The sequence below is a fragment of the Somniosus microcephalus genome, unplaced genomic scaffold (assembly GCF_052327205.1).
Source record: "Somniosus microcephalus isolate GS21.2 unplaced genomic scaffold, FLI_Smic_1.0 unresolved_chr9, whole genome shotgun sequence".
In the NCBI taxonomy this organism is placed as follows: Eukaryota; Metazoa; Chordata; class Chondrichthyes; order Squaliformes; family Somniosidae; genus Somniosus; species Somniosus microcephalus.
The window spans coordinates 24338406-24350642 of NW_028225187.1; the positions used below are offsets into that span (position 1 = coordinate 24338406).

A 12237-nucleotide genomic window follows, 5' to 3' on the forward strand; every position below is an offset into this window, starting at 1 on the left:
AGCGTCCCTCGGTACACGTGAGCCAGATCAACACCCCATAATAGACTGATGAACAAGGTCAGAGAATGCGGAGTCAGGGGACAAGCAGCAGACTGGATTGCTGGCTGCCTTCAGGACAGAAAGCTTGGAGCAGGAGTAACGTGTAGCTGCTGAGAATGGCAGGTGTGTCTAGAACGAGGGGTCACAGTCTCAGGATACGGAGTAGGACGTTTAGGACTGAGATGAGGAGAAATTTCTTCACACAGAGGGTGGTGAACCTGTGGAATTCTCTACCACAGAAGGCTGTGGAGGACAAGTCACTGACTCTATTTAAGAAGGAGATAGATAGATTTCTATACACAAAAGGCATCAAGCGGTATGGGAATATGGTATTGAGATAGAGGATCAGCTATGATCATATTGAATGGTGGAGAAGGCTCGAAAGGCTGAATGGCCTACTCCATGTTTCTATGTCTCTATAGAGGCTACGGGATTTTTTCCGTCCACCTGAGAGGGCAGACTTGGTTTAATATCTCATCTGAAAGACGGCACCTCCGACAGTGCAGCACTTCTTCAGCACTGCACTGAGGACTGTCAGCATGGATTTTTGTGCTCAAGCTTCTGGAGTGGGACTTGAACCCACAAACTTCGGACTCAGGCGAACTGAACCACAGCTGACACTATGAAGGGTAAAGGGTAGCTATTCACAGTGGCAAAAGCTGGGTAGTGGTGTTCCACACGGATCAGTGCTGGGACCACTGCTGTTCACAATTTACATTAACGAATTAGACTTTGGAATCAGAAACACAATTTCTAAGTTTGTGGATGACACCAAATTTGGGGGGAAAGTCAATACTGAGGAGGACTGTGAATTCTGTGACTGCAACAAGTTACAGGAGGACATTAAAAAACTTGGAGAATGGGCATGTAATTGGCACATGAATTTCAACACGGAAAAATGTGATGTATTACATTTTGGGAGGGAGGTCACTGATCACTTGGAGGATGTGAGGCTAGGTCATGTAGAGGAATAACGGGAGCTAGGAGTAGAAATACACAAATCTGTAAAAGTTGCGACACAGGTTAGCAAGGCAATAAAAAAAGCAACCCAAGCACTACGGTTTATTTCTAGAGGGATAGAATTGAAATGTAGGGAAGTTATGCTAAACCTGTATTGAACATTGGTTAGACCACACTTGGAGTCGTCGTCGTACCTGTCTTCACACTGTTCCCTTTGGGGAACAGTATGACATGGTGGAAGGATTTCTGGCCTCAATTAACGCTCCTTCCATGACCGTAACCATCTTCGTACCAGCCATTAGGGTGGTTAGTCCTATGGCGGGAGGGTTTTACGGGCTCCCACAACCCATATGAGGGGGGGGCCACCCACACCCACGGATGCAAGTATCCCACTGGATGTCAACCCAGAATTTAGAGCCGGTGCTCCGACTCCACTTGCCGGGACTGTCTGGAGCGGGGTTTGAAACCCTACACCTTCTGGCCCAGCGGCGGGGATGCTACCGCTACGCCAAAGGCTCACTCCCACTTGGAGTACTGTGTACAGTTCTTTCGCCATATTATAAAAAGGGTATAGAGGCACTGGAGAGGGCGCAGAGAAGATTTACAAGGATGATACCAGAAATGTGAGGGTATACCTATCACGAAAGGATGAACAGGCTGGGTCTCTTTTCTCTTGAAAAAAGAAGGCTGAGGGGTGACCGAATAAAGGTCTTTAAAATTATGAAATGTTTCGATAGAGTGGATATAGAGAGAATGTTTCCACTTGTGGGGAAGAGCATAACTAGAGGCCATCAATATAAGATAGTCACCAAGAAATCCAATTGGGAAGTCATCAGACACTTCTTTACCAAAAGAGTGGTGAGAATGTGGAACTCGCTACCACAGGGAGTGGTTGAAGCGAATAGTATAGATGTATTTCAGGGAGGCTGGACAAGCATATGAGGGAGAAGGGAATAGAGGGTTACGCTGAGAGATTTAGATGAGGAAAGATGGGAGGAGGCTCGAGTGGAGCATAAACGCCGGCATGGACTGGTTGGGCCGAATGGCCTGTTACTTTGCCGTATATACTATGTAATCATATGTAAACACATTAGAAGGGAGAATCTCCATAAGCAAATGAGAAATCCCCAAATAAATAAGTAATTTACACAATTCTAATAAAAATAAATATTCTCATGTTCAAAATTAATTAAAAGCTCCAAATTCAGCATTTAAAATAAAAATTGAATTGTACGGAAAATAATTTTAATCCAGGCCAAAATTTAGATGAACTAACTTTAAAGGTTTTTGTATATTTTTATCATTTAGAAAATGTAATTTAACATCTATTTTTACCCTTATGCTGGTAAAAGCAGGCCCAGTGCCTGCTTTTACCAGGCGTCAGTGTTTTCCTGGGCACTCACTGAAGTAGATGAGTCACCTCAGGAGTAGTGACCACCAAATGACAGGGTTTCAGGTCCAAATAGAGAGAGAAAAGGTTTATGCATAGTTGAGTAAGCGGGTTGAGGCAAGGTGGAAAGACAGCTTGACAGGCAGGTCTGTAGATCAGCAATGGGATTTTTTTTTAAATTGCAAGGGCATGTAATAAATATCTATCATGTGAAAGAAAAAGAGAGCAATTCTGGACCCCGTATGCGCACAGTTTCTTTTTAATCCCGAGATAGTCAAATCCAAATCTGCTCCAGCAATAGAGTTTTTTTTATGGCGCATGCGATGATCACCTGGACAGGTACCAAATTCCAGTTTACCATGCACGGGCAGCGTTATGCAAAAACCTGGAACTTGTGGGGCCATTCTGGGGGCTTCCCGATGGTGTGTATGCTGTGCATACGCCGTCATCGGCCCCGCAATATCCGGGTCAATATTTTCCAATGATCCGACTAGGCAGAGAAGCCTTTCCAAACCATGCAGTCAGAACTCTTCTACATTTGCCTTACCGTCACCTTTCACAATGTTAATGCTGGACTGGGTTTGCAGGCTGTTTGCAAAGCCCGACCAGTTTTTTGATGATCTTAGTTCACGTGAAAATTTGTACTTTCTTTCCCCCACGATCACTTACTTCTCTTCGCAAGCAAGAACCAGGTCAACGCCACAACCAGTAAAACGATGGTCCCAGCAGCACATCCCAGACCAATGTTGAGCAATAAACTGTTATCTGCATCTATACAGAGATAGAAAGATGGAAGATTGCTAAGATTTAATCAGCACACAAGAAATGTCAGCATTTACTTCCAGCTGAATGTCCAGTGCATAAAAGGGCACTAGATGATATTCTCTGCTTGACTGACTGCTTTGCGTCAGTGACACATTCTACCTCACGCCCGAAATTAAGTTCATTTGACGTGAGTATGATTATATGGGGATGAAATTGAACATGGGCAGAAAATTCAAAGAAAACGTCAGTGTGGCACTGTTCGCTTATTTTACGCCCCGTTTGAGATCCAGTTACATTGCGCTCGAAATTCCACTCGGGCGGTGGCGCAGGATCAGCGATATCAGATCGGCCGTCCGTTATATGAAGCTCATGATATTCAATTCCATTGCCGACTGATACCGCCAATATGGCGCCCGTTCTGCGCCAATGCCCGAGTCAAATTTCAAACCCCCATATCCTCACATCTCTCTGTATAGAGGGACTTTTCCTGCTGTCTCCCCTCTAGTATTGCATTTACTACACTTCCTTATAGAACCCTAACTATTGACACTAGTTTGCTTCTATCATGATTTTAAATTTTCATCGAAGCCAACTTCCGTGCTTTCATAATTTAAAAAACATAGGCCCAGAAATTCGGGTCCCCACGGATGAGTACGCACGGGGTACTCACCCGTAGGCCCAATGGAAGTGCCGATTTCGTTCATGCACTGCGCAAGCATGAGAAAACGGAACTTCTGTTCCCTTGAAGGAAGGGGTTCACAGGTGGAATGCGTGCGCCGGAGAGGCAGCGCGTGCGCATCGAACTTACATTTTTTTTGCAGATTTCTCCGGGAGGGTAAGTCTCCAGAAATTAAACTTTTAAAAGCAGATGCAAAGCCTGATTTTAACAAGGTAAGTGCTGAATGAATTACAATTAAAATATTTTTTAAACAGGTTAATTATTTTTAAATACTTTAAAGAAAGGTAAGTTTATTTTTAGCCCCGTTAGAAAATGTAATAAATTTTTTCAAAAATTAAATTATTGTTTAAAACAGTTATTTTTCTGCCCTCGCAGCGCATTCCTATGCAGAGCTAGACAGGTAGCTAACAACTTGATATCTTCCCATAAAAATCACAAGGCTTGACTTTTCTTGTAAAGCTTTACTGAAAGATTCTTATTGTAAAACTGAAATACAACACAGAAATGGAAGCACACATTAGTATACAAGTGCATAACTGATATGCATACACAAATTTAGGTACGCCTGAGCAACACAGTACATTTGGCATGTAAATTACCAAACACGTGGAAACACAGCTTACTGTGAATACACATTTAGCAAACTGGAAGGCATTCTCTTTAAATTAGTCCTGTACATAGTGCATCAAAATACAGCTTCTTGTTAACCAGCTAGACAGAGAGCGAGCACTTCACGGCTAGCTGTGTAAGTTTGCTTACAGTGAAAAGTTACAAACTAAACATTTTCTGCAACATGCAGTATACACTAATCATCTATAACATTCTCAAGTACTTACAGGCAAATAATATCCAAGACTCAGGCATGGGAACAATACAACTTCCCAGAGCATGTGCCGCTGTAGGTCTGTAGTTTACTTTAATGCACTTACTGTGCTTTACAGCACTTTACTGCACTGTTACTGCAGTTGCTAGGTACCAAATAGCCACTAGGTGGCAGCACACAATGGGAATCGACCCAACTTACGCAAACCCCTGAATTAACTGGAAAACTAACATAAATTGCCACAGAGAGACAGCACAGTTATTTGATGCAATTTATTATTATTTTAAAAGTGTGATTTAAAAACAAAATATTTGAAGTTTTAGTGATGTTTTGGTGCTTATAGTATTTATAGGTTTGACAGCTCTTCCTGTCAAACTTATGAATGAAGCACTCCCTGCTACCATTGGGTCTCCATGGCCCACATGATCCCAGGGGACGCATCGAACTAACTCCGCCCCTTGGATATGCAAGCACTGCACGCTGGCAGTTGGAGGAGGCCCAGGATCGGAATCCCACGTTGGCCCAAAGCTCAACGGCTGGCACGCTAGGTAAGTGCAGGTCGGGGACTTGCACCCGCGGGAAGCCCCCGACCCGAATTTCTGGGCCATTGTAATTGTAATTTTTATAATGGCCCGCATTTTCCAATCACAGTGTCCCTGGGATTTTGTGGGCCTTGGGGAGCCAATCACAGAAGGGAATCTCCATTCATACGTTTGACAGGAAGACCTGTCAAATATATGAATGGAGATCAATGAAAAATCATGGCAAAACTTTAAATATATATTTTTTAAAAACACATTTTTAAAATGACTTGAAATTACAATAAATTAAGTATTTTAAACAAAAATTAATTTATTGAGAAAAATAATCCAAGTTCTTTATGGGGCTACAAATAAACTTATCTTTTTTTAAAAGTATTTTAAAATGATAAATCAGTGAAATGTTTTTTTCTTTTTTGAACTCTTATCCTGGTAAAAGCAGGTCTTACTCCTGCAGGTACACAGCGCATACCCACCCGTAGGAATCGGAATATCTGGGCCAATAAAACTAGCCTGTCTATTTGAAGGAATTTTTCATATCTCTATCTCATCATACCAGGCAGCATCACTGTGAATTTGCATTGCGCCTTCTTTAACTTGTCAATGTCATTCAATTTCTGACCTCCTTACTTGGGTGGAGACGGCTCATATACTCCGAGTTAGCCTTCCACGCCCACCAGACCATGCATTAAATGGAGCAATGCCCAAGTTAAAATGGGCAAGAAATTCGACTGCTGATTTAGACGGGCGGCATATCCGATTCCGCCGCTTTCAGATCTCTGCCCTGGGGAATTTCTCAGCGAATGGATGTTAAATTCGGGAGCTCTCTGGCGTTTCAACGCTTATAAAGAAAGAGCGTTAAATAACGCTTCCAGCTTTTAATTTGTGACCATTATTTTTGGATAACAGGCGGGGGGGGGGGGTGCGGTTCAGCCTCTGCAGACTATGCATAACAAATGGGAACCTTAAGCCAGCAGATAAAAAAACGATCCCCAGTTAACTTTTGCAGCGAAATATGTATATCTCAGTTCGATTTAAAAGGTATTGGTCACCTATATTAACAAGATATGAGCGAAGGAGACAGACATTGAGATACAAGAACACACAACCTCGTTTTGAAATGTGTTGGTCCCTACCTGTCTCCGTAATCGGGACATCTTTACTGAATGGCGAATGCCTCAAATGTCCTGCGACCTTTGTTTGATATCGACAACTGTAATTTCCCTCAGAGCCTTTGCTTCGGGTATTTATGTTGAAGGTCACATTCCGCTCATCACCAGTCACAGTACGAGACTGTACAGGATTTTGTTTCTGATCTTTGTACAAGAGAAATGTACCCCCTCTGGAACGAATGTCACCTTTGCAGGAAATGCCAACATTTTCCCCGTTTGAAACTGCACCGGAATCTGGGTCCATGTAGAAAGTCGGCTGCGGCAGTTCACCTGTATGAAAAATACCGCATGAAATTGTGTGTCAAAAGTCTACTCAATAACATATGAGGCCACTTTTGTGAAAATGGAACAAAATCTGTCGCCTTCATTCCAATGCATACTTCACTTTTTATTACTACTTCAAGAAAAGGACAGATGGGACACAGGGTGAACCAGAATGTGCTGATTTTTTCTATTATGCAAGGTATTTGATTCAGTCTGTTTTTTTCTGCTTTCAATAATGACCTTTGGGTAGCCGCTTACTGAACATCTCCATTCAATCTGCAAAACCCGACCTTCTTTTGGCTCAACGCTTTAAATGACCTCCCATTCCCAGGCCGATGTTCCATTTATCTGATTCTGTTGGAACTCGGATTAATCGGCTTCTGAAAGGTTTTCATGTTTAGTTCATTCAGTACACAGCAAATAAATGTTGTTGGCATCATTGGAGAGAGAATGAGAGAGAGAGCGAGAGGGAGATTTCACTTAGCAACAGCCAGTGTTCAAGATTGATGTTTATTGTATTGCCATAATATAAACATCCAATCACCTAACATTGGGCCAGAAATTCGGGTGCCCACAGGTGAGTATGCGCTGGGTACTCACGCGTAGGTCCAACGAAAGTGCCGGTTTTGTGCATGCACCGGAACCAGAACTTCCATTCCCTTGAAGGAAGGAGTTCGGAGGTCAAACGCATGCGCCAGAGAGGCAGTGCGTATGCCTGGAAATTCCGTTTATTTCCAGGTTTCTCGGGAGGGTAAGTCTCCAGCAGCTACGCTTATAACAAGCAGTCACAAGGCCTGCTTTTAACAAGGTTAAGTGGTGAATTAAGTAAAATTAAAACATTTTTCCACAGGTTTATAATTTCTAAATACTTTAACGAAAGGTAAGTTTATTTTTAGCCCCGTTAAAAACTGCAATTACTTTTTTCTAATATTTAAATTATTGTTTAATATAGTTATTTTATGTAATTTATAGTTATTTTAAAAATGTGATGTTTTTTAAATATTTATTTGAAATTTTAGTTAGGTTTTGTGTCCGATCTCTATTCATAGATTTGACAGGTCTTCCTGTCAAATTTAAGAATACAGATTCCCTGCTACGATTGGCTCTCCATGGCCCATGTGATCCCAGAGGACGTTTCGAACTAACTGTGCCCCTGGGATAAGCAAGGACTGCGCGCCGGCAGCTGTAGGAGGCCCAGGATTGCAATCCCACGCGGGCCCACAGCACAATGGCCGGCGCGCTAGGTGAGTGCAGGTCGGGGGCTTGCACCTGCGGGAAGCCTCCGACCCGAATTTCTGGCATTGCAAACTAATCAATGGGATGTTGATGTACGAGAATTGTAAAGTTGTATGCATGCAAGACGTCTGAAGTACAGTGCAAAGATCAGTAACTACTGAATGTTGATGTATGAGAAATGTCAACTTGTGTGGGTATGAATCGGCTGAAGGAAAATGCATTGACTGGAGGCTACCAAATAAGGCCAGACCACTTCTAATTTGATACAATGAACAGTGTATAAAAAAGGAAGCATGTGTGTTAAATTTTGAGAAAAAGAGAGAAACCTATTTGAGTGCACGCTTACTCTCGGAACTGCTGACAACTCTCTGCTTGTGAACTATGTTACACTCTGAGGAAATTATACTCCATGTTTAGATTGATTTTTAATTTAATGTAGAAAAAAATAAAGTGATAAATAATCATAACACAGAAGCCTTTACTACTCGACTGAAAAACAGAAGACTGTTTAAGAACAGATGCCTGTATACTTTTAATACTTCAGGCTCTCATTTATGTTCCCTGATACCGACAGTGCAAATACTCTCAGTAATCAGAGCATTGATATTAGCATTCCTACACCCTATAATCTCCAGCGTTTCCTAAACGATACTGCCTGGTTAAAAATCACACAGTGAATTGCATTTGTTGCTGGTATTCATTTTTTTGCAAGCATAGTAAAATTTAAACAGGTTCTAAATAACCAACATGCACAGTGGTGCTCGTGGTATCCAGTAGACGGTTTGAAATTGCATATCAGCCTCTCAAAATACGATTACCCTTTTCTCCCAGGTAAAAATAATATTAAGCGTAAAACAGATATGTGGCCAACTTGGGGCAACTCATTGTCACGTCCCATAAGCTGTGCAATTACTGTACTAAAAACAAAGATTCTAGCAAAGTGGCAAAGGCTAAATAGATTGTAAACTGGGTTACAAATTAAAAATGTGGGTTCTGCGCATTTATGTTGTGACAGAGGTAGATCCAGCTAGCCGAAAATTATAAGAATGGGACATTTTTGATCTGTTAGTTAGATAAGCATTTCTTGTGCAGCCGTAAGCCCACAGCCACACCAGCAGCTGCGAGAGCCAAAAGGTGCCATTCCGGGCCTGGGAAGTAAGTCTTATTAATTGCATATCATCTTGAATTTCCTCTTGTCATAGTGAAAGCGGAGGTAGTTGAGGTACTGGATGTGCTAAAAATTGATAAGAAGGTGGCACTAGAATGGCTGGCTGTGCTTAAAGTAGATAAGGCACGAGGACCAGATGGGATGTAGCCTAGGGTGCTGAGGGAAGTAAAGGTGGAAATTGAGGAGGCACTGGCCACAATCTTCCAATCCTCCTTAGCTCCGGGGGTTGTGCCAGAGGACTGGAGAATTAAAAAATCAAATTAAAATGTAAGGATAAATCCAGCAACTACAGGCCAGTAAGTTTAAACTCGGTGGTGGGGAAACTTTTAGAAACGATCATCAGGGACAAAATTAACAGTCATTTGGACAAGTGTGGGTTAACTAAGGCAAGCCAGCATGGATTTGTTAAAGGCAAATCGTGCCTAACTAATTTGATTGTGATTTTGATGAAGTAACAGAGAGGGTTGATTTGGGCAATGCGGTGGATGTAGTGGACATGGACGTACAAAAGGCGCTGGTTAAAGTGACAAATAAGAGGCTTGCCAACAAAGTTGAAGCCCATGGAATATAAGGGACAGTGGCAGCATGGACACGAAGTTGGCTAAGTGAAAGGAAACAGAGAGTAGTGGTGAACAGTTGTCTGCGGGATGGAGGGAGGTATATATTGCTGTTCACGAGGTTATTGCTGCAAGGACCACAGCTTTTCTTGATTTATATTGATGACTAGGACTTGTGTACAGGGCGCAATTTCAAAATTTGCAGATGACACAAAACTTGGATATATAGTGAACAGTGAGGAGGATAGTGATAAACTTCAAGAGGACAAAGACAGGCTGGTGGAATGGACGGTCACGTGGCAGATGAAATTTAACGCAGCAAATTGTGAACTGATACATTTTGGTGTGAATAACAAGGAGAGGCAATTTAAATTAAAGGGTACAGTTCTAAAGAGGGCTCAGGAACAGAGAGACCCGGGGGTCTATGTGCATTCATCATTGAAGGAGGCAGGTCAGAAACATAGAAACATAGAAGATAGGAGCAGGAGTAGGCCATTCAGCCCCTCGAGCCTGCTCCTCCATTCAATGAGATCATGGCTGATCATCCAAATTCAGTACCCTGTCCCTGCTTTCTTCCCATATCCCTTGATCCCTTTAGCCTTAAGAAATATATCCAACTCCTTCTTGAATATATTTAATGAATTGACCTCTACTGCCTTCTGTGGTAGAGAATTCCACAGGTTCACCACTCTCTGGGTGAAGAAATTCCTCCTCATTTCTGTCCTAAATGGCCTACCCCTTATTCTTAGACTGTGACCCCTGGTTCTGGACTCCCCCGCCATCGGGAACATCCTTCCTGCATCTAGTCTGTCTAGTCCTGCTGGAATTTTATAAGTTTCAATGAGATCCCCTCTCATGCTTCTAAACTCCAGCGAGTACAAGCTCAATTGTCCCAATCTCTCCTCATACGTCATTCCTGCCATCCCAGGTATCAGCTAAACTCCTTCCATGGCAAGAACATCCTTCCTCAGATAAGGCGACCAAAACTGCATACAATACTCAAGGTGCGGTCTCACGAAGGCCCTGAACAGTTGCAGCAAGATATCCTTGTTCCTGTACTCAAACCCTCTCGCTACAAAGGCCAACATATCATTTGCCTTCTTAACCACCTGCTGCACCTGCATGCTTACCTTCAGCGACTGGTGCACAAGGACACCCAGGCCTCGTCGAACTTCCCCTTCTCCCAATCTATTGCCATTCAGATAAGAATCTGCCTTCCTGTTTTTGCCACCAAAGTGGATAACCTCACATTTATCCACGTTATATTGCATCTGCCATGCTTTTGCCCAATCACCCAACCTGTCCAAATCATACTGGAGTTTCTCTGTATCCTCCTCACAGCACACACGCCCACCCAGCTCTGTGTCATCTGCAAATTTGGAGATATTACATCTAGTTCCCTCGTCTAGATCATTAATATATATTGTGAATAGCAGGAGCCCTGGGACCGATCCCTGCGGTAGCCCACTCGTCACTGCCTGCCACTTGGAAAAAGACCCGTTTGTTCCAACTCTTTGCTATCTGTCGGGCAACCAGTTCTCTATCCAAGTCAATACCTTGCCCCCAATCCCATGTGCCTTAACTTACAAGCTAATCTCTTATGCGGGACCTTATCGAAAGCCTTCTGAAAGCCCAAATACACGACATCCACTGGTTCTCCCTTATTTATATTACCAGTTACACCCTCAAAACATTCCAGTAGATTAGTCTAGCACGATTTACCTTTTGTAAATCCATGTTGACTTTGTCGGATCCTGTCACTGTTTTCCAAGTGCTCTGCTATTACATCTTTTATAATGGACTCCAGCATTTTCCCTACTACCGATGTCAGGTAATTCCCCATTTTCTCTCTACCATCTTTTCTGAATAATGGGGTAACATTAGCTACCCTCCAATCCATGGCTACTATTCCAGATTCCATCGAATGTTGGAAGATGATCTGCAATGCATCTATTATTTCTAGGGCCACTTCCTTATGTACCCTAGGATGTAGATTATCAGGTTGAGAAAGCATTTAAAAAGGCTTACGAATTCTGAGCTTTATCAGGAGAGGCATAAGAGTACAAAAGTAAACAAATTATGATGAACCATTAAAAAACACAGTTACGGCCTCAATTCGAGTATTGTGTCCACATCTGGGCCCCGCACTTTGGGAAGGATGTGAAGATATTAGAGAGGGCGCAGGAAAAATTTACAACAATAGTTCAAAGGATGAGGGAATTCAATTACGTGGATAGACTGGAGAAGCTGGGGTTGTTCTCCATAGAGAAGGGAAGTTTGAGAGGAGATTTGATAGTGGTGTTCAAAATCACGAGGGGTCCAGACAGAGTAGATAGAGAGAAACTGTTCCCATTGGTGGAATGCTCGAGAACCAGAATTAAGGTGATTGGCAGAGGAACCGGAGGCGAAATGAGGGAAAGCTTTATTTTACGCCACGGCTGGTTAAGATCTGAAAAGCACTGCCTGAAAGGGTGGAGGAAGCAGACTCAAAATGGCTTTCAAAATGACGTGGCTTTCAAAATGGAATTGGATAAGTAACTGAAGGAAAAAAGATGGCAGGGCTATGGGGAAAGGGCGGGGTGAGTGGGAATAGATGAAATGCTCTTTCAGAGAGCCGACAGGGGCTCGACGGGCCGAATGACCTC

The 12237-nt window shown here is 42.8% G+C and overlaps 1 protein-coding gene across 1 annotated transcript in view; it reads right to left on the minus strand.

Annotated features, from left to right (window-relative positions):
- LOC147084934 (low affinity immunoglobulin gamma Fc region receptor II-like) overlaps positions 1-12237 on the minus strand; it is a 31635-nt gene that overhangs the window by 11203 nt on the left and 8195 nt on the right. The window contains exons 3-5 of the mRNA XM_085979379.1: positions 8786-8799; positions 6332-6623; positions 3059-3160 (exon numbers count right to left, since the gene is read on the minus strand). Coding sequence (XP_085835505.1) covers positions 3059-3160; positions 6332-6623; positions 8786-8799 — 408 coding nt within the window. The remainder of the gene's footprint in view (positions 1-3058; positions 3161-6331; positions 6624-8785; positions 8800-12237) is intronic.